At 38.9% G+C, this 23,427-nt stretch overlaps 1 protein-coding gene across 1 annotated transcript; it reads left to right on the plus strand.

Moving 5' to 3' along the window:
- The first annotated feature begins 1,207 nt into the window (after positions 1-1,207).
- Positions 1,208-2,002, plus strand: LOC132540305 (upstream-binding factor 1-like protein 1). The gene has a single exon (XM_060197099.1). It carries the CDS (start codon positions 1,208-1,210, stop codon positions 2,000-2,002), a length of 795 nt encoding a protein of 264 aa, XP_060053082.1.
- Positions 2,003-23,427: the final 21,425 nt, after the last annotated feature.

The following is a 23,427-nucleotide window of genomic DNA, read 5'->3' on the forward strand; positions in this document are numbered from 1 at the left end:
GTGGAATTGGCTCAACAGACGTAGAATTGCACATGAAGATATGAAGTTCCTAGTTCAAATCCAATACGACATATACCATAGTGATTCTCTGACTCTCTGTCTAATGTGAAATTTTTATATGCAACAAATAAAATAAATGTTTAAAAATGCCTTATGGGTGGTCCGGGAGGTGGTACAGTGGATAAGGCATTGGACACTCAAGCATGAGGTCCTGAGTTCAATCCCCGACAGCACATGTACTGGAGTGATGTCTGCTTCTTTCTCTCTCCTATCATTTCTCATGAATAAATAAATAAACAAAATTCTTTATGGGAGTTGGGAGGTGGCACAGTGGGTTAAGCCCACATAGTGCAAGGTGCAAGAACTGGCACAAGGAACTCAGTTCCAAGCCCCGGATCCCTTTTGCATGGGAATTGCTACACAAACAGTGAAGCAGGTCTGCAGGTGTCTATCTTTCTCTCCCTCTCTGTCTTCTCCTCCTCTCTCAATTACTCCCTGTCCTGTCCAACAGCAATGACATAAATAACAACAACAATAATAGCTACAACAATGATAAAACAACAAGGGCAATATAAAGGGAATAAATAAGTAAACATTTAAAAAATGCTTTCAAAACAGCAAATATTGCCATGATAACCAGCTCATGATTTCTCCTCCTGATGTAGATAAATTCTCATTGTTGAACACAATGAAACACCTGAAAGAGATTAAACATAGTTTCTTCACAGCATTTCATTTGCATACATGAGTTTGTGTATGTATATTTGTGTGTTTATGATTATAGTAATTTACATAAGAAACATATTCCTATCTAGATTTGATTATATATTTATACAGCAAAGAATAATGTCTCTTTCTCTTCAGAAATTGAAACAACGTATATTGCAAAGCGTCCAGAGGTTACCCCACCACTGAGAGGAGAGTGAAGTACTCTAAACTCTTGCTGTTGCATTTCATAGCTACGAAGTTTACAGTGAACTGAAGCCTGGAAATGGCATCATATGAAACCCAAGCCAACTGGTCCAGAGAGGACACTATGGAATTGCTGAAACGCATAGAAGATATTATTCCAGCCAATGACAAACAAGCATTCAAAACAACCCAGTCAAAGATGAACTGGGAGAAAGTAGCTTTTAAAGATTTTTCTGGAGAAATGTGCAAATGCAAATGGTTACAGATCTCATATAACTTGGTAAAGTATCGTACAATGAGAGAATTAGTTTTGGACGCTAAGGAAAGTACTGAAAAATCCTACAAAATGGTAAAAAGGAAAAGACATCCTGACTTGCCCAAGAAGCCCCTGACTGCTTATCTCAGATTCTTTAAGGAGCAGAGACACCAGTACTCCCAAATGTACCCCAAACTTAGCAATCAGGAACTGACCAAGCTCCTTTCTGAGAAATACAAGGAGCTCCCAGAGCAGATGAAGCTGAAATACATCCAAGGTTTCCAGGAGGATAAAAAGGAGTATGAGGAGAAAATGGCTCATTTCAAGGAGAACAACGCTTATCTCTTCCAGAAGTCCAAGAAACGTCACACTGGCAAGAGGGGACCCACTAAAGCCCAAGAGAAGTTTCTGAGGAAAACACCAGAAGTGAACTCTTCCCCTGAACACTCTTCCACCAAGGAGCTGAGGTTCCCTGGGGAGCCCCAGAAGCCCCCTATGAATGCATACCATAAGTTCCACATGGACATGTGGTCAAGCAGGGAGCTAAAGGGCATGCACTTTAGTGAGCGAATGGTGGAGGTCAGCAGACGCTGGGATCGAGTCCCACAGAGCCAGAGGGAGCAGTACCATGCTGAGGCTGAGGAACTACAGAGGCAGTACTGGGTGAGCCTGGATCTCTGGCTGCGCAGTCTCTCCCCTGAAGAATATGCTGCCTACAAAGAGTCATCTTGTGGAAAAGGAAAGCCTAGGGGCTTGAAGGGCGGCCCACCTCCGAAGATCCCACCTCCAGACCTGCAGCCCCCAGCAGCAAGGACCCCTGAGGAGGGGCTTTGAGAGCAGAAGGCTACAGAGAGTAGGGGCTCATCAGATGTTACTGGGGATAGTACTCATGCCCCCAGGGGCGAAGTAGAAAATAAAGAGCAATGGACAGAGGAGGAAAGCAGTGAGGCCTCAGACTCCAGCAGTGAGGATTCTGACTCTGGCTCCTCTTCCTCTTCCTCCTCCACATAGAACTGCTCTAATGCAGTCTTCAGCTGAGGTTTGTTGATATCCCGGGTGAGATTGGACCTGCAGCAGCATTCCAAGACACCTGACTCAAATTGAAGGATTTTCCTCCTCTGTCCTTTTTATTTCTCTCCCTCCTCAGTGCAAAGTGTTGACAGGCAAAGACTATTTTCTGCCCTCTTCTGTCCCTATAGCACTCCCAGAATCCCTTGCAATTAAATCTTCTGAAAAGAACACAGACCCTCTTGGGGAGTGAGGGACACACTGGATCAGACTGACTCCCTGAGGGAAAAGTTATGCTCTCCTCATCCTTTGGCTGCTAGAAGTGCAGGAGTCATCCATGAGCCTGGGCCCTTCCTATGGTGTGGGGCTTCTCATCAGGACACATGCAGGACTACTTAGAAAGCAGGACTGCTTGACTGGGAGGAGTGTTGTAGTCAAGAAACTTTGTCAAAATCTCTGTTTTCTAAAGGAAGGAGAGGGTATGTGGACAATGTTTAATTGTGATGTTCAATTTTATTTGTTTTAAGACTTTTTACTAATAAAAATTTAAAATTAATATTTTGACTTGCCTTTTTAACTTGACATAGTTTGTTTCCTCTCACCCTGAGTTTTCAGATTATTCCTAAATTTATTCTTTTTTTCTGTTCCAACCCCCATTTACTGATCCTAGGGCAGCTGAATCACTTTTTTTTCTTACTGATGAGGAGTTGTGTATGTACTTTATTCCTCTTGTCTACTTGTGAACCCTTGTAGCTGCCCCATACTGCTTTCATGGGTTGAATTTAAAGCCACATTTAAGAGTTATTTGGAGTCAGTTGTGCCTCATACTTCCCTAAAAAATCCTGACCTTTGTTAAGAGTTGTGATGGTTCTCCTTCCTGTCTTCTGTCACCAGGCTTCTTTATGTTTGTTAAGCAGCGTGGTGTTTGGTACTGAGACTATGGTGGCCCAACAGACTAGGGCCCCTCCAAAGAAGCACAGAGTGATGAAAAATAGCTCACAAGACAATCAGTGAAGATAATTTGGCTCAGCAAATGGTTTGTATCGATAAGAAATGTAGTTAGATGGTGTACCTTAGTATGAGTGCTGCGGCAGAGTGCCGTCTCACTAGGGGACTCTCCAGTGTCCAGTGCTGGGTGGTTCTCCCTCTGTCTGTCTGTCTGAATTAAAAAGTCAGATCAGCAGCAATGAAGTCATATATGCACGAGTCCCTGTCACTGTAAGAAGGCAGAAAAGCAAGGAAGGAGGAAAAGAAATGGAACCCAAGGAGCAGAGAGATAGATCACTAGATGAGGTGTCTGCCTCACCAGGGTCAAGCCATGACACCTCTGGAGAGTATTGTGTTGGTTCTGGAAGAAAATCTAGTGTTGTCAAATCTCTCTTTTTTTTTCTTTTTTAAGATTCAATTAATTAATTAATGAGAAAGGTAGGAGAGAAAGAACCAGATATGACTCTGGCATATGTGCTTCATGGTATTAAACTCAGGACCTCATGCTTGAGAATCTAGTGCCTTAGCTACTGCACCACCTCCTGGACCATTCAAATCTCTATTCCCCTTTCTCACTCTTCCTTTTCTCTTTCCTCCCTTCCTTTCTTTCTCCATTTCTTTCTTTTTCTTTTAATTTCATTTATATATCTATTTTATCTTCTATCTGTCTACTGGTCAGAGCAGTAGCAGTATGCCTTGCCTGCACAAGGCACCAAAAGGCCACAAGAAACAAAAGGCTGGTCCGGGAGGTGGCGCAGTGGCTAAGGCACTGGACTCTCAAGCATGAGGTCCTGAGTTCAGTCCCTGGCAGCACATGTAACAGAGTGAAGTCTGCTTCTTTCTCTCTCTCCTATCTTTCTCATTAATAAATAAATAATATTTAAAAAAAAGAGAGAGGGAGTTGGGCTGTAGCGCAGCGGATTAAGCGCAGGTGGCTCAAGCACAAGGACCGGCATAAGGATCCCCATTCGAACCCCGGCTCCCCACCTGCAGGGGAGTCGCTTCACAGGTGGTGAAGCAGGTCTGCAGGTGTCTAGCTTTCTCTCCTCCTCTCTGTCTTCCCCTCCTCTCTCCATTTCTCTCTGTCCTATCCAACAACGATAACAACAATAATAACTACAACAAAAAAACAACAAGGGCAACAAAAGGGAATAAATAAATAAAATAAATATTTTTAAAAAAGAGAGAGAAAGAAATGGAATAAGCAGCTTAAAAATAGGGCATAGTCTATCAAACATGTTAAGAATAGACTCATATGTACATAAATTCACTGTGGCTGAGCTGAATTTTTAATTCAGGTGGACAGAGAAAGTGAGAGCCACTGAGCACTAAAGCTTGCCCCGGCATCATTGGGCTTTGAAGTAACATCACAACCAGACTCTGGGATGCACTCATGCTAAGGTACACACTCTATCAGGTATACCATGTCTCTGGCTCCATTTCTAACTATTTAGATTGCCTATTTGAGGGGTTCTGTTTTGGTTTTTAGGAATTTGGTTCTTGTACCTAAATTCACAACTTCATTGGAATAGGTTGTCCATATCTTCTGTAACTTCATTTTAAGTCATTTATGCATGTGTTTTCTTAATTTTTTATATAATTATTTATTTCCTAATGAAAGAGAAGTAGAGCAGCACATTAAAAGCATGACTGCCATGTAGGATGCCAGGAACTGAGTTCAGGTATATGTATTGTTTGAAAGATTAAACCTATGTATTTCTTTTTTTTTTTCTTCTTATTTCTTGAGGGATTAATGTTTTACATTCGACAGTAAATACAGTGGTTTGCACATGAATAACACTCGCACAAACATAACAATTTTCCACATAACAATACAACCCCCACTAGGTCCTCTGTCATCCTTTTCCAGGGCATGTACCTTCTCACCCACCCCAGAGTCTAATTTGTTGCAATATACCAACTCCAGTTCAGGTTCTACTTGTATTTTCTCTTCTGACCTTGTTTTTCAGTTTCTGCCTGAGAGTGAGATCATCCCATATTCAGAATTCTGTTTCTGCTTTATTTCACTTAACATGATTTTTACAAGCTCCATCCAAGATCGGCTGAAACTGGTGAAGTCACCATTTTTAATAGCTGTGTAGTATTCCATTGTGTATATATACCACAACTTGCTCAGCCACTCAGATGTTGTTGGACACCTGGGTTGCTTCTAGGTTTTGTCGATTACAAATTGTGCTGCTATGAACATAGGTATACACAAATCTTTTTGGATGAGTGTGTTGCGTTCCTTAGGAAATATCCCCAGGAGAGGAATTGCAGGATCATAGGGTAAGTCCATTTCTAGCCTTCTGAGAGTTCTCTAGACTGTTCTCCACAGAGGTTGGACCAATGTACATTCCCACCAGCAGCACAAGAGGGTTCTTTTGACCCCACAACCTCTCCAGCATTTGTTGCTTCTACCTTTTCTGATGTAAGACATTCTCACAGGACTGAAGTGGTATCTCATTGTTGTTTTAAACTTGCATTTCTCTGACAATCAGAGACGTGGAGCATTTTTTTTCATGTGTTTCTCAGCCTTTTGGACCTCATCTGTGGTGAATATTCTGTGTATTTCCTCTCCCCATTTTGGATGGGGTCCTTTGTTTTCTTCTTGTTGAGTTTGGCTATTAATTTTGGTTACTAAACTTTTGTCTGATGTATGGCATGTAAAGATTTTCTCCCATTCTGTGAAGGGTCTCTTGGTTTGGATAGTGGTTTCATTTGCTGTGCAGAAACTTTTTAATTTGATGTAGTCCCATAGGTTTATACTTGCTTTAGACTTCTTTGTAAATGGATTTGTTTCATTTAAGATGTCTTCAAATTTTACACAGAAAAGAATTCTGCCAATATTTTCCTCTAAGTATGTGATAGTTTGTGAGCTACCATCCAAGTCCTTGATCCATTGGGAATTTACTTTTGTTATTGGATGAACAATAGTGGTTCAGTTTCATTCTGATGTATATTTCAATCCATTTTTTTTCCAACACCATTTTTAAAGAGACACCCCTTTTCCATTTAATAGTCTGGGCACCTTTGTCAAAGATTAGATGTCCATAGGTGTGAGGGCTTAATTCCAGGCTCTCAATTCTATTTCACTGGTCAGCGTATCTATTCATGTTCCAGTACCAAGCAGTTTTGGGAGTGTGATGCCTCCAGTTCTGTTCTTTTTTCTCAAGATTTTTTTGGCAATTACAGGTGTTTTCTGGTCCCAGATAAACATTTACATCATTTGTTCTACTCTCCTAAATAATGTGGTTTGGATCTTGGTGATGATAGCATTAAATTTGTATATGGCTCTTGGTAGTATATGCATTTTAATGATGTTAATTCTTCCAACCCATGAATTGGAATATCTTTCCACTTCTTTTCTATTTCCTGAGTAGTGTCTCATAATTTTCAGTATACAAGTTTTTCACTTCTTTGGTTTGGTTTATTCCTAGATTTTTTTTTTTGTTGCTATAGTAAAAGGAATTGAGTTTTGGATTTTTATCTTCTTCTAACATAGTTTTTGCACAAAGGAATGCCACTGAGTTTTGTATGTTAAACTTCTAGCCTGAACCCTTACTGTATAGCCTGAAGAGTTCCAAAAGTTTCTTGCTGGATTCTTTAGGTATTTCTTTGTTTACTATCATGTCATCTAAAAATAACAACAGTTTGATTTCTCCTCTTCCAATTTATATCCCTTTAATTCCTTGCTCTGGCCTAATCGCTATGACAAGAACTTCCAACATTTTGATGAATAATAAGGGTGCTAGTGTGCAGCCCTGTCTAGTACCTGATGTGAGGGGAAACACATCCCGTTTTTCACCATTGATTATGATGTTGGCTGTAGGTTTGCTAAAGATAGACTCCACTATCTTCAGGAATTTTCCATCTCTTTACATTTTTGTAGTTTTTTGATCATAAATGGATATTATATTTTTTCAAATGCTTTCTCTGCATCTATTTGATATGACCATGTGGTTTTTGATCTTGCCTTTATTGACGTGGAGGATCTAGTTGATTGATTGACATATATTAAACCAACCTTGCATCCATGGGATAAACTCCAATTGGTCATGATTAACAGTCTTTTTTTTATATATATTTACTTATTTATTTTCCCTTTTGTTGACCTTGTTGTTTTAAAATTGTTGTGGTTATTGACGTCGTTGTTTTTGGACAGGACAGAGAGAAATGGAGAGAGGAGGGGAAGACAGAGAGAGGGAGAGAAAGATAGACACCTGCAGACCTGCTTCACCACTTGTGAAGCGACCCCCCTGCAGGTGGGGAGCCGGGGCCTCGAACTGGGGTCCTTACACCTGATGAACAGTCTTTTTAATATACTTCTGTATATAGCTGGCTAGAATTTTTCAACATTTTAATATCTATGTTCATCACAGATATTGGTCTATAGTTTTCTTTTTTGTTTGTGTCCCTATCTGCTTTTGATATCAGAGTGATGTTGGCTTCAAAGAAGCTAAAAGGGAGTATTCCTTTGTCTTCAATCTTTTGGAAGACTTTTACAAGTAGAGGTATTAGTTCTTCTTTGAAAGTTTTGTAGAATTCATTTGTAAAACCATCTGGTCCAGGACTTATTATTCTTGGGAAAGTTTTGGATAACTTTCAATTCCATTGGCTGTAATGGGCCTGTTCATATTATCCAGTTCCTCTTTATTTTATTTTGGAAGTTCATAGGTATCTAAAAACTCATACATTTCTTCCAGGTACTCTAGAGTGGTGGTTCATGAAGCCCCATGAATTTTTTAATTTCTTTTTTAATATTTTATTTATTTATGAGAAAGATAGAGAGATAAAGAACCAGACATCACTCTGGCACATAAGCTTCGGGGAACAAACTCGTGACCTCAAACTTGAGAGTCCAAAGCTTTACCACTGCGCCATTTCCTAGACCACATTTTTTTTTAATTCCTTCGACGACTGTTGTGATATCTTCCCTTTCATTTATTTATTTATTCATTTATTTGAGTCTTCTCCATTTTTTGTTTGTGATTTTGTTCAATCTTTCCAAGAACCAACATTTACTTTCATTGATCTTTTGTATGGTTTTCTTAATTTTAATGTTACTTATTTCTGCCATAACTTTAATTATTTCGGTCCTTCTGGTTGCTTTAGGGTTCCTTTGTTCTTCTTCTTCTAAGTTTTTAAGATGTGCAATCAGGCTGTCTGTGTGTGCTTTTTCTTTTTTTTCTAATATGTGCCTGTATGGCTATGAACTTCCCTATCAGAAATGCCCTAGCTGTTTCCCACATATTTTGAGAGAATATGTCTTCATTTTCATTGAACTCTTGAAATGTTTGGATTTCTTCCTTTATTTCCTCTTTGACCTAGTAGTTGTTCAGTAGTGTACTATTCAGCTTTTACATTTTGGGACTATTACTAATCTTTTGTTGAGTGTTAAGTGTTCGTTTGATTCCACTGTGGTCTGAAAAGATGCTTGGGATGACTTCAATGCTCTTGAATTTACTGATGCTGTCTTTGTGGCCTAACATATGGTCTATCCTTGAGAATGTGGACTTGAGTAGAATGTGTATTTCAGTTTCATGGGGTGAATAATTCTGAAAATGCCCAATAATTTTAGTTTTCTATCTCATTTATCTCCCTCATTGCATTATTGATTTTCTGCTTGGATGATATCAATTTGAGAGAGTGAGGTGTTGAAGTCCCCTACTATTCCTGTGTTGCAGTTAATATATTTCTGTAGGTCTTTCAGTATATGTTTGACATATTTAGATGGCTTCTCTTTGGGTGCATAGATGTTAATAATCGTTAAGTCCTCTTGATTGGCTGATCCTCTGAGCATTAATCAATGTCCATACCTATCTTTTAAAATTTTATTTATTTTAAGATCTATCATGTCTGATATTAGAATAGGTGTTCCTGCCCTTTTTTGAGGGCTGTTGGCTTCTATGATAGTTTTCCATCCTTTCACTTGAGTCTGTGTTCATCCTGGTGAGTTTGGCGGGTTTCCTATAGACAGCATATTGGTGGGTTGTGTTTGCTGATCCATCTTCCTACTGTGCGCCTATTAATAGGTGAATTCAGGCCATTGACACTTATTGATATCATAGATTGAAGATGTTTTAGTGCCATTAATATAAAATTTTAGAGTGTTCTGATATATGGCATATTTATGGTGGTCTATCTGTTTATAGGAGGCATTTCAGAACTGCTTTCAAGTCAGGCTTGTTGATAGTTGATTCTTTCGACTGTTGCTTGTCTGAGGTTTTTATTCCTCCATCTAGTTTGAATGACAGTCTAACAGGATACATTATTATTGGATGAAAGCCTTTCTCATTGAGCACTCGATAGATATGTTGCCATTCTCTTCTGGCCTATAGTGTTTGTGTGAATTCTGCTGCTAATCTTATGGATTTTTTCTGTACGTGACTCTTTGTGTTTTTCCTGCAGTCTTCAGCATCCTTTCTTTATCTTTATTTCTTTCCATTCTAAATATGATGTATCTTGGTGTATTTATGTCTGGACTAATTCTATTTGGGATCCTCAGGGCTTCTCAAACCTTTATGTCTTTTATGTTGTCTAGACTAGAGAAGTTCTCAGCTATTATGTTTTGTGGAATGCTTTCTTTCACCCAACCTTTTGTGCTCCGGTAATCCAATATTGCATATATTATTTCTTTTGAAGTCATCCAATATGTCTCTGATGTTGTTGTTTTCAGAATCTCTTAATATCTTTTTAAAAAAATTCATATTTACTGACTATCCCTATTCTTGACCTTGTTGTTTCTTATTGTTGATGTAGTTATCGTTGTTGTTATTATTGATGTCATTGTTGTTAGATAGGAGAGAAAGAAATGAAGAGAGGAGGATAATACAGAGAGCGGTAGAGAAAGAGAGACACCTGCAGACCTGCTTCACTGTTGTGAAGTGACCCCCCTGCAAGTAGGGAACCGGGAACTTGAACCAGGATCCTTATGCTGATCCTTGTGTTTCTCACCATGTGCGCATAACCTGCTGTGTTACCACCCAACTCCCTCTTAATATTTTTTTAAAGATCTTTTACTTCTTTTTAGTTGCCTCTAATTCATCCTCAATCTTGTTAATTCTGTTTTCAGTCTCATTTATTCTATTCCTCTTCCCTCTACTCTTTTCCATAGTTCATCCATTTTGTTACTCTGTTCTGATACTGTTTAACTTGTTCAGCTAGTTGTGTTTTAACTTAGCTATATAAGCTTTTAGATTTCTAATATCCTTAAGACAATTAATGTTTTCTTCCAGAATCTCTTTTGTTGTTTCTGCATTTATGATAACTAGTCTTTCAAGCTCTTTACTCACTCCTGTGACTATTTCCTTAACAAGTGTTTGGATGTTGACCTCATTATTTTGTGCTTCAACCTTTGGCGATCTCTGAGCTGGACCCTTTTTTTTTTTTTTTTTTAACTTACTTATTGGGGAATTCATGTTTTACATTCAACAGTAAATACAATCGTTTGCACATGCACAACATTCCCCAGTTTCCCATATAACAATACAACCCCCACTAGGTCCTCTGTCATCCTTTATGGACCTGTATTCTCTCCACCCACCCAACCCAGAGTCTTTTTACTTTGGTGTGATACGCCAATTCCATTTCAGGTTCTACTTGTGTTTTATTTTCTGATCTTGTTTTTCAACTTCTGCCTGAGAGTGAGATCATACCATATTCATCCTTCCATTTCTGACTTATTTTATTTAACATGAATTTTTGAAGGTCCATCCAAGATCAGCTGAAAACAGTGAAGTCACCATTTATTACAACTGAGTAGTATTCCCTTGTTTATATATACCACAACTTGCTCAGCCTCTCATCTGTTGTTGGACACCTGGGTTGATTCCAGGTTCTGGCTATTACACATTGTGCTGCCAAGAACATATGTGTACACAAATCTTTTTGGATGGATGTGTTGGGTTCCCCAGAAGAGGAACTGCAGGATCATAGGGGTAGATCCATTTATAGCCTTCTGAGAGTTCTCCAGACTGTTCTCTACAGAGGTTGGACCAAATGATATTCCCAACAGCAGTGTACGAGGGTTCCTTTGACCACACACCCTCTCCAGCATTTGCTGCTATTACCTTTTCTGATGTATGACATTCTCACAGGAGTGAAGTGGTATCTCATTGTTGTCTTTATTTACATTTCTTTGACAATCAGACGCTTGGAACAGTTTTTCATGTGTTTCTTGGATTTTTGGATCTCTTCTGTGGTGAATATTCTGTCCATGTTCTCCCCCCGTTTTTGGATGGGGTTATTTGTTGTCTTGTTGTTGAGTTTGGCAAGATCTTTATATATGTTGGTTATTAAACTCTTGTCTGATGTATGGCATGTAAAGATTTTCTCCCATTCTATGAGGGGTCTCTTGGTTTGGGTAGTGGTTTCTTTTGCTGTGTAGAAGCTTTTTAATTTGATGTAGTCCCATATGTTTATACTTGTCTTAGTCTTCTTTGCAATTGGATTTGTTTCATTGAAGATGTCTTTAAAATTTATGCTGAAAAGAGTTCTGCCAATATTTTCCTCTAAGTATCTGATAGTTTCTGGTCTAACATCCAAGTCCTTGACCACTTGGAATTTACTTTTGTATTTGGTGAAATACAGTGATTCAGTTTCATTCTTCTACATGTTTCAACCCATTGTTTCCAACACCATTTGTTGAAGAGACTCTGCTTTCCCCATTTAATAGTCTGAGTACCTTTGCCAAAGATTAGATGTCCATAGGTGTAGGGGCTCACTTCTGGGCTCTCAATTCTATTCCACTGGTCAGTATGTCTATTCATGTTCCAATACCTAGCAGTTTTGATGACAATGGCCCTATAATACAATTTGATATCTGGGATTGTGATGCCTCCGGTTCTGTTCTTTTTTCTCAAGATTGTTTTGGCAATTCTAGGTCTTTTCTGGTTCCAGAAAAACACTTGTAGCATTTGATCTATTCTCCTAAAAAACGTGCTTGGTATCTTGATGGGGATAGCATTGAATTTGTAGATGGCTCTGGGTAGTATATTCATTTTAATGATATTAATTCTTCCAACCCATGAACACGGAATATCTTTCCACTTCTTTGTGTCTTTTTCAATTTCCTTGAGTAGTGACTCATAATTTTCAGTATACAAGTCTTTCACTTCTTTGGTTAGGTATACTCCTAGATATTTGATTGTTTTTGTTGCTATAGTAAAAGGAATTGATTTCTGGATTTCAGTTTCTTCTAACTTAGTGTTTGTATAGATGAATGCCACTGACTTTTGAATGTTAGTTTTATAGCCTGACAACTTACTGTACTGCCTGATGATTTCCAAACGCTTCTTGCTGGATTCCTTAGGTTTTTCTGTGTATACAATCATGTCATCTGCAAATAGGGAGAGTTTGACTTCTTCTTTTCCAGTCTGTATGCCTTTAATTCCTTGTTCCTGCCTGATTGCTATGGCAAGAGCTTCCAATACTATGTTGACTAGTAATGGTGATAGTGGGCATCCCTGTCTAGTACCTGATCCGAGGGGAAATGCTTCCTGTTTTTCTCCATTAAGTATGATGTTGGCTGTAGGTTTGCTATATATAGACTCCACTATCTTCAGGAATTTTCCATCTATTCCCATTTTTTGTAGTGTTTTGATCATAAAGGGATGTTGGATTTTGTCAAAGGCTTTCTCTGCAGTATGTCTATTCATGTTCCAATACCAAGCAGTTTTGATGACAATGGCCCTATAATACAATTTGATATCTGGGAGTGTAATGCCTCCTGTTCTGTTCTTTTTTCTCAAGATTGTTTTGGCAATTCTAGGTCTTTTCTGGTTCCAGAAAAACATTTGTAGCACTTGACCTATTCTCCTAAAAAATGTGCTTGGTATCTTGATAGGGATAGCATTGAATTTGTAGATGGCTCTGGGTAGTATATTCATTTTAATGATGTTAATTCTTCCAACCCATGAACATGGAATATCTTTCCACTTCTTTGTATCTTTTTCAATTTCCTTGAGTAGTGACTCATAATTTGATATGACCATGTGGTTTTTGTTCTTGCTTTTGTTGATGTGGTGGATCACATAGTTTGATTTACATATATTACAACAAACTTGCATGCCTGGGATAAACCCCACTTGTTCATGATGAACAATATATATATATATATATATATATTAATTTATTTCTTTATTGGGGAATTAATGATTTACATTCAACAATAAATACAATAGTTTGTACATGCATAACATTCCCCAGTTTCCCATTTAACAATACAACCCCCACTATGTCATTTATCATCCTACATGGACCTGGATTCTCCCCACCCACCTACCCCAGAGTCTTTTACTTTGGTGCAATATGCAAATTACATTTCAGGTTCTACTTGTGTTTTCATTTCTGGTCTTGTTTTTCAACTTCTGCCGGAGAGTGAGATCATCCCATATTCATCCTTCTGTTTCTGACTTAATGATAAACAATATTCTTAATATACTGCTGTATTCGGTTGGCTAGAATTTTATTCAGTATTTTAGCATCTATGTTCATCAGAGATATTGGTCTATAGTTTTCTTATTTGGTTGTGTCCCTGTCTGCTTTTGGTATCAGGGTGATGTTGGCTTCATAGAAGCTGGCAGGAAGTATTCCAGTGTCTTCAATCTTCTGGAAGCCTTTTAAAATAGAGGTATTATTCTTCTTTGAAGCTTTTGTAGAATTCACTTGTAAAACCATCTGGTCCAGGACTTTTATTTTTGGGAAGATTTTTGATAACTGTTTCAATTTCATTAGCTGTGTTGGGCCTGTTCATGTTATCCACTTCCTCTTTACTTGGTTTTGGAAGTTGGTAGGTATCTAGGAAATTGTCCATTTCTTCCAGGTTCTCTAGCTTGGTGGCATATAGTTGTTCATAGAAGCCTCACATGATATGTTGAATTTCCGCAGTGTCTGTTGTGATATCTCCTCTATCATTTACTATCCGATTTATTTGGGTCTTCTCCCTTTTTTGTTTTGTGAGTCTGGCTAAAGGTTTGTCGATTTTGTTCACTCTTTCAAAGAACCAACATTTACTTTCGTTGATCTTTGGTATGGTTTTCTTTTTCTCAATGTTATTTATTTCTGCCCTAACATTAGTGATTTCTGTCCTTCTGGTTGCTTTAGGGTTCCTTTGTTCTTCTTCTTCTTGGTCTTTAAGATGTGCAATCAGGCTGTTTATTTGTGCTTTTTCTTGTTTCCTAATGTGTGCATGTATAGCTATGAACTTCCCTTTCAGTACTGCCTTAGCTGTGTCCCAAATATTTTGATAGCTTGTGTCTTCATTTTCATTGAACTCTCAAAACATTTTTATTTCTTCCTTTATTTCCTCTTTGACCCAGAAGTTGTTAAGAAGTATCCTGTTGAGCATTTTGGGACTGTTACTAATCTTTTGTTGATTGTTAAGTGTTAGTTTAATTCTACTGTGGTCTGAGAAGATGCTTCAGATGATTTCAATGCTCTTGAAGTTGCTGATGCTATCTTTGTGGCATAACATATGGTGTATCCTTGAAAATATCCCATGTGGATTTGAGTAAAATGTATATTCCAGTTTCTTGGGATGAATGCCTCTGAAAATGTCCAATAGTTCTAGTTTATCTATCTCTTCATTTAGCTCCCTTATGTCTTTACTGATTTTCTGCCTGGATGATCTGTCAAGTTGAGATAGTGGGGTGCTGAAGTCCCCTACTATGATTGTGTTGCTGTTAATATATTACTGTAGCTCTTTCAGAAAATATTTGATGTATTTAGATGGCTTCTCATTGGGTGCATAGATGTTAATAATTGTTAAGTCCTCTTAATTGACTGATCCTCTGAGCATTAAGTAGTGTCCATTCCTATCTTTTTTCTTTTTTTTTCTTTTTTTTCTATCTTTTTAAATCTTATCTATTTTAAAGTCTATCATGTCAGATATGAGAATAGCTGCTCCTGCTCTTTTTTATGGGCCATTGGTTTGTATGATAGCTTTCCATCCTTTCACTTTAAGTCTGTGTTTGTCTTGTTGAGTTAGGTGGGTTTCCTGTAGACAGCATATTGTTGGATTGTATTTTCTGATCCATCTTCCTACTCTGTGTCTTTTAATATATGAATTCAGGCCATTGACATTTATTGATATCAAAGTTTGAAGATATTTTAATGCCATTCTTGTAGCTTTTTAGAGTGTTCTGATATATGTCCTATTTTGGGTGGTCTGATTGTTTATAGGAGACCTTTCAGAACTTCTTTCAGGGCAGGCTTTGTGATAGTTGATTCCTTCAACTGTTGGTTGTCTGAGAAGGTTTTGATGCCTCCATCTAGTCTGAATGACAGTCTAGCAGGATATAGTATTCTTGGCTGAAAGCCTTTCTCATTGAGCACTCGATAGATATCTTGCCATTCTCTTCTGGCCTGTAGTGTTTGTATGGAGAAGTTTGCTGCTAATCTTAATGGGTTTTCCTTTGTAGGTGACTCTTTGTTTTTCTCTTGCAGCCTTGAGGATCCTTTCTTTATCCTTATTCCTTTCCATTCTAAGTATGATGTGTCTTGGTGTCTTTAATTAATTAATTCTAATTAATTTAGTTAATTAACAGAATTAACTAATTAATTAGTTAATTCTGTTTGGGACCCTCTGGGCTTCTTGAACCTTTATGTCTTTGATGTTGTCTAGACTAGAGAAGCTTTCAGCTATTATGGCCTGAAGAATGCTTTATTCCTCTCCCTCTCTTTCTTCCTCTGGTATGCCTATAATGTGTATATTGTTTCTTTTGAAGTCATCCCATAGGACTCTTTTGTTGTTTTCAGTATCTCTTAATCTCTTTTTGAGATCTCTTACTTCTTTTTTAGTAATCTCTAATTCCTCCTCAATCCTACTTATCTGTCTTCAGCCTCATTGATTCTATTCTCTCTACCCTCTACTGTTTTCTGAAGTTCATCTATTTTGTTGTCCTGTTCTGATACTGTTTTAGCTTGTTCAGCTAGTTGCATTCTTGAGAGCTTGTTTGGAGGTTCTAGCAGGGGAGCACAACTACTTGTATACCCTCAAATTAAGACAGGTCCGTCTCTATTCGGGGAAGGCCATCCTCTTCGACCGAGCACGCAGCTTCGGGAGGGATGCACATGGAGCGGTGAGGGAGGAAGGGGATACCCGCCTAGTCAGCTAGATCAGTCGATTCAACCCTGGTGATAAATGGGGTGACAGATGTCGCAGCCAGAGAGCCCTCACATCCAGCTAGTTGCATTCTTAGCTCAGCTATTTCAGCTTTCAACTCTCTAATAACCATGAGATAATTAGTATTTTCTTCCATAGTCTCATTTATTGTTCCTATAATTCTGATTACAATTCTTTCAAATTCTTTACTCACTCCTGTGATTATTTCCTTAGCTAGTGTTTGGATGTTGAACTCGTTATTTTGTGCTTCACCCTCTGTAGGACTTTTAGCTGGACTATTGTCCTGGTTGGTTTCTCCAATATTTCTTCTTGCTGTTTTAACCATTTTATATATTATTTTATGAGTTCCCTTTTTCAGTACTTTTCAAATTACTGATCACTGTTTCCTGGATTGACTTGTGTCTAAGTAAGGTAATTAAAGTGTTCACAGTGGTGGAAGTTAACAGTTGTTTCAATAGTATTTTAATGCATGAGTTGGAGCTCAGTGGTTTAAAAACCTCTTTTTTTTCTTTCCTGTAGGCTATGGGAGTCTAAGGGCTTTTAAACTCTAAGTAGGCTTCTTAGCTTAATCATTGACTCCCGACCAAGAGATAATGCAGGGAGGGTGTGGCAGAGATAATCCAGTAGTTATGCAAAGAGATTTTCACAGCCCCTCAGCTATGCCACCGAGGTATAGGTCTTCTCCTGAGTTTCCTGGTTAGATCTCTGTCCCGTGGTGTCCCTCCCTGCCACTCCAGATTCTGAGGGTAGTAGAAATGGAGACTCAATGTTTCACTTGGTGAGTCTCCGGGAGTCCTCTCCTCCCTTTAACTGTCCCCTTGTTAGTGGAACAGACTGGACGTGGTGTTTCAACTGATAAACTGCCGGACTGTTAGCAGTCACTTAATCTCTCCCTAGGCTCCTTTATGTCACCAGCCACACATGTTTGTACTCACCAGTGATTTAGTGGGTTCCTGTAGTCATTCTATCCCTGTCTTGTTTTGGTCCTGGGTGGTCTCCTTTGGTATTCCTAGTTGATCCATTAGCTGGACTCTTGTCCTGGTTTATTTTTCCCATATTTCTTCTTGTTGGTTTAACCATTTTGTATAGTTGTTATGAGGTACCGCTCTGAGTACTTTTCAAATTACCTGTATTGACTTATATCTAAGTAAGGTACTTAAAGAGTTCACAGTTGTGGAAAATAACAATTGTTTCAATATATAGGAGTATGTATTCAATATATAGGAACAGTATATATGTCCCATTAACTGTAAATGCCATCAATCTGGTCTTGGGCCAATGTCTATTTGTGCTTAGATCCTGTGCATCCATGTCAATAAGCATTCCATACTTGTCCTTTACTGGTGGAGACGACATCATGCCTGCTGTCAGAAAAATTCCAAAAAAGCCAGGACTGAACAAAAACTATTCATTCTTTTTGTATAATGGTGGAGGTGATGTCACATTGGTTGCCAAAGTCCGAACAGACTGGAACCTACTGCAGAGCGGGAAGTTCTAGACTAAACTGAAGCTATTTGTTTTTAATTACATTGATAATTTGAGGACTTATTGGCTATATTGCAAATACACAAATATTACCTGAGGACAATAGAATGAGATCCCTGGGGGAAGTCCATTGTGACAACATTTGTGGCAGTGAGTGTAACAAGACTGAAAATGGCCTAAGAGTTGAAGCTGTTCTACCCATTGGGAGGCTTTCAGAAAAAAGAGCTATTTGTCACCATTACAGCTTCTCTATTAGCTGGACTCAGACCAAAATCCAGAATAATGGGTCCATATAGTATGAGTGATAGACTGTGGTCTTCACCTAATTATAGAGACACCTTATTACTTACCTTCACCCACAGAAATTTAGTGAACTTTCATTAGCGAAAAGTCATGGAACTTTCACATATGCAATGGTTAACCATAACAGAGCCCCCATGGTGTGTTCTTACTTTACAGCAGAAAATTTATTTACTTATTTATTTACTCCCTTTTGTTGCCCTGGTTGCTTTATTGTTGTAGTTATTATTGTTGTTATAATTGGTGTCGTTGTTGCTGGATAGGACAGAGAGAAATGGAGAGAGGAGGGGAAGACAGAGAGGGGGAAGAAAGATAGACACCTGCAGACCTGCTTTACCACCTGTGAAGCGAATCCCCTGCAGGTGGGGAGCTGGGGGCTCGAACCGGGATCCTTATGCTTGTCCTTGAGCTTTGTGCCATGTGTGCCTAACCCACTGCGCTACCGCCCGACTCCCTAGCAGAAGAATTTTTTAGGTGGACAGTCTACTTTGATCTAGTTAGACCCATCCAAGAATGGGTTAAGGAGAAAAGCTACTATATTTAGCTCCAGAAAAAAAAATGTTTATTCATACTGAAAGTCAGAATAGGGAGATGGTCAAAACACAGATGGCCATTTCAAGGAAATTTTCAAGGGTAGATTTAGGCTACCCCAGACCCAACAAACTTTCAAGGTGAGATCAGGATGCCCCACACCTTTCTAAGGAAAACATACCTATAATAATAATAATGTTGTTTAAGGTTATTCTTGATGTTAATGAAAACAGTTATACATGATGTCATCTGTATCCTTGGTGTTAATGAAAACTTCTTACATGATGTTAACTATATATGGGCAAAAAGTGTTTAAAAATAAAGCTCTGCAGAGAGTTGACAGAGACACTTCTCTCTTGCACCTAAAGAAGCTGATGTGCCTCTCACTTCATTCATCTTGCCAATGCCCCTTTCCTTCAGGGACTCTGAATTTTACCTCCTTACTTCACTTACTTCTTGCAGTGCCATCCATTTTATCACAAACAACACACTATCCTCTTTTTATTGCTGAGTAGTAACTCACTTAATATATGTTCCATAACTTTTTCATCTGGTCCTCTATTGAAGGGCATTTGGGTTGCTTCCATATTTGGCTATTGTGAACATGGAGGTGTACATATCCTTTCAAATTAGTTTTTTCAGGTCTTTTTTTAGGATTAGGATTGCTGGATTATAAGGTATTTTCATTTGTATTTGTTTAATAATTCTCCATAATAGCTGTACCAGTCTGCATTTCCACCAGCAGTGTAGTAGAGTTCCTGTCTCTCCACATCCTCTGTAACATTTAACCTTTCCTGTTTTGTTCATGACAGCTATTGACACATGTTTGGAGTGGAATCTCAATGTTGTTTTAATTTGCATTTCTCTAATGATGGGTAGAGTGGAGCATGTCTGCATATGTTTGTGGGCTATGTGGGTCTCTTCTTTAAAGAACTGTCTATTCTTACTGAAGTACCTTTTTTTCAAAAAAGAAGGTCAAAGAAAGAGTGAAAGAGACCATCGTGTGCCTAAGATTTTTAGTGCAGTGGGAGCCAGAATCAAACTTGAGATCTGCATACAGGAGAGCAGTCACTACTCAAGTGAGCTTCTTCACTGCCATTGAAGGAACTTTTTTGTGTGTAAGTCCTTAGCTTGCTTACTCTTGTTTTAAAGGTATAATCCATTATAATGTAGAAGAATCAGAGCTAAGTCATGGCCTGTGGGTAACTCAATTAGGTTTAAATAAACAGTCCAAAGCCAAGGCTTAAAACTAAGTGGGATGAATTTTTTTTTCATTCTAGTAGGCTTACTTTACAAAATGATACATATCTTGAAATGTTAGTATTAAAAAAGAAGTTGACTATATATCTGTGTTGAGTAGGTTACAAATAACTTATATTATTTAAATGAGTATTGATTTTGTTTTGGTTACTTGAAACTGCTAATATGATTTGTAATTATGTGAAATCTTTTTTTTTTGGCAATGGAAAACATGCAAATCCTCTCTCCAAACCGTTTGCTAATAGAGTTCCCCAGTACTTTAATCTCTTTCTCTCTCTTTCTCTCTCTCTCTCTCTGTGTGTGTGTATGTGTACACTTTATGTTGTTTCACTGCTTTGTGTGAATTCTTTTTTATTCATTATCTTTATTTTTATTTGTTTAAAAATATTAATTATTGAGAAAATAACAGAGAATAGAGAACCAGTGCACCATTCCAGCACATATAACGCTGGGTTCAAACTCAGTACCTGATGCTTGAGAGTCCAATGACTTAACCATTGTGTGACTCCCTGGCTACAATTATTTTCCTTTCATTTTGCATATATAGAGACAGAGAAGGAGAAAAAGAAAACATTATATGGAGCTGTTGCTCTTTTGGCTTCTAGGTCTTGGACTTCTTTCCTATGCACTGCACCGTATCACAAAGGAAACTGACTCCTGTTTTCCCTTAATTTTATAGTTTTAGACTGGTGATATTTGCAATAAAACAATAGTTTTACCCCTTTTTAAGTTGGATTTACACAGACACCAATGAAGTTTATATTTTAGTTTACTGACTGACAGCAAAGGGTCTAAAATTCCTTCACTCCTTAATTTTTTCTCCTACTTTTCACCTCAAAATAATTTCAAATTAGTACAATAAGATATCAATGATGAGAATTTGAGTATTATTCAAAGTGTGTGCATGGCAGCCTTTCTGTCTTTCCCACTTGGAGTCTGGGCACTGTTCTAAGGGCACAGCCCCTCCAGGAGGGTGGGGATCCCACTTTTCAATAAGGAGACCACACTTTTGCATAAGCAAGTGCTTTCAGTAGGCACTGCCCTTACCAATTGGATGCTACTGTGTTCCCTCATCTTAATTAATTAATTTTTGTTACAGGAGGCTTATCACTAGGGTTTGATAATCCCATCACTCCTAGTGGCCGTTTTTCCTACTCATTTCTCTCTCTCTCTCTCTCTCTCTCTTTCTCTCTCTCCTGGACAGAAGGTGAGATGGGGATGGGGGGGCAGGGACAGATATGTGCAGCACTGATCCACTGCTCAAAAATCTTAGCCCATGCCAGCTGGAACAGGGGTTTGGAACCAGGTCCTAGCACATGTAATGTGTGTGTTCTACTGGATGCACCACCACCTAGCCCCTGTTCTCATATACCTTTCTGTCTGAGTGGCCTCACCTTTTGGTGCTCCTCTGTCTGGGTGACCCCCACATCTGCATCAGTTGAATTTACTACAGTGCTAATGCAGATGAGATTAAATTTTTCAGTCGCCTTCCAATGGAGGGGATAGGATGCAGAACTCTGGTGTGGAATTGTAACCCTCCTGTTCTATAGTCTTGTTGATCATTATTAAATTAATAAATTATAAACATTCTGTCAGTCACTTTGTTGGGAAAATGTTGATATAGAGACAGCACTACTGCTGTTTTTGTTTGTTTGTTTTTTAATCTCCTCAGGATGATGTCAGCAAATTGTGCCCTCAACCAGCTGAGGGTCACTTATGAGCTGTCAGGATTAACACTGCAGCCAGACACATGTGGGCGGGGCCTGACTTGCATGAATTCAAGTTGTGGATGCACCAGCCTGCATGATGAGAGGAAGGACTAGAGTTGCTTTGGAGCCTCTGTGACTCTGTCAACCTTCCCACAGGCTGGGCAGGGCCTGGCCAAGCTGCATAGACAGCCCGTCGCCTGCCTGCCATAGATGTTGAGTCCTTTGGGATCCAGGAAGGTGAAATGAAGGGCAGGGCCACTGGAAAGGCCACATCCTCAGCAGCCCATGCATCCTGGGTCTTGGCTGGGAGATGTAGGGTTTAGCCAAATACTTTATGTGAAAAATGCAGAGCTCCATGTAGGAAGCTGCCAGGACGAGACTGAACAGAATTCTGATGTGAGCAATGTTAGGAACAAGTAAGGAAGGAATATTTTATGTGGAGATATACCTAAATGGAACAATATCCATAAGTATCTAGAGCACAGTTCAGCTCTGGCTTCAGAGGTGTTGGGAGTGGAGGCTGCTTGCTCAGGCTACAGGTCCTATGCTGTGATGTGCTGTGCTAGCTCCCAGGCCTTGCATTATTTTTTTAATTTATTTTTTATTTAAGAAAGGATAAATTAACAAATCCATAGGGTAAACTACTGCAAAATATATACCTGAAAGCAGAAGTACACTAGAGTTTGCAGCGAGTGCCCCCCTAACACTTCCTCTCCACTATTCCAAGCTTTGGGTCCATGATTGCTCAACAATTTGTTTGGCTTTGTATGTTAACTCTCTTTTCAGTCACCAGGTTCCAGATGCCATCAGAATTCCGGCCAGGCCTCCCTGGACTGAAGACCCCACCAATGTGCCCTGGAGCTCCACTTCCCCAGAGACCCACCCTACTAGGGAAAGAGAAAGGCAGACTGGGAGTATGGACCGACCAGTCAACGGCCTTGCATTCTTCTGTTAACAGTCAAGGCTCACTTTCTATAACTCTTCTTCCTGCTTTTACAAAGACATATTTCTATCTTGATTTCCTCTAGACCTGTGGTGGGGAACATTTTTTCTGCCAAGAATAATTTGTGGATTTATAATTTTCTTCATGGGCCATACACAATTGTCAGAAAGCACTTAGTGGTTCTATGATAAAAGCTTCCACCAGGGCTAACAGTGGTGGCTTACCAGGGTCAGACTAAATGATTTTGCAGGTTGTATATGACTCACGGGCTCTTGATCATGAAGGATTCTTAGAAACCAGAGAGGTGACCCAATAGTTGAGCACATACCTGAAGTTTTGGGTTCCTTTTGTGGCATCACATAAAATTACAGATGTGCTCTGGACAATCTCGTTTAAATAATTCTTTTTTTTAAGTTAGTGCTTTAATAAAGATTAACAAGACTGTAGCATAACAGGGGTACAATTCCATACAGTTCCCACCACCAGAGTTCCGTATCTCACCCCTTCCTTTGAAAGTGCCCCTATTCTTTATCCCTCTGGGAATATGGACCAACTATCTTTATGAGGTGCGAAAGGTGGGAGGTCTGGCTTCTGTAATTACTTCTCTGTTGGACATGGGCTCTAGAAGGTTGATCCATATTCCCAGCCTGTTTTTGTATTTCTCTTATGGGGCAGGGCTCTAGGGAGTTGGGGATTCTAGGACACATTGGTGAGGTCGTCTGTTCAGGGAAGTCAGGTTGGCATCATGGTAGCATCTGCAACTTATTGGCTGAAAAGAATGAAGATACAAAGCAGAACTATTTGTTTAGTAATCAGAAACCTGAAGGTAAAAGTAAGGCAGATGTAATTTGGGGTCTTCATGTTGGAAAGAGCTAGGAAGTCTATTTTAGGTCTATTCCAAGAGGCCTAT

Source organism: Erinaceus europaeus, chromosome 9, assembly GCF_950295315.1.
Source record: "Erinaceus europaeus chromosome 9, mEriEur2.1, whole genome shotgun sequence".
In the NCBI taxonomy this organism is placed as follows: domain Eukaryota; kingdom Metazoa; phylum Chordata; class Mammalia; order Eulipotyphla; family Erinaceidae; genus Erinaceus; species Erinaceus europaeus.

Bases quoted from the DNA above. Each gene is read 5' to 3' on its own strand.
- LOC132540305 (XM_060197099.1), top strand. From the start codon at position 1,208: ATGAGAGAATTAGTTTTGGACGCTAAGGAAAGTACTGAAAAATCCTAC.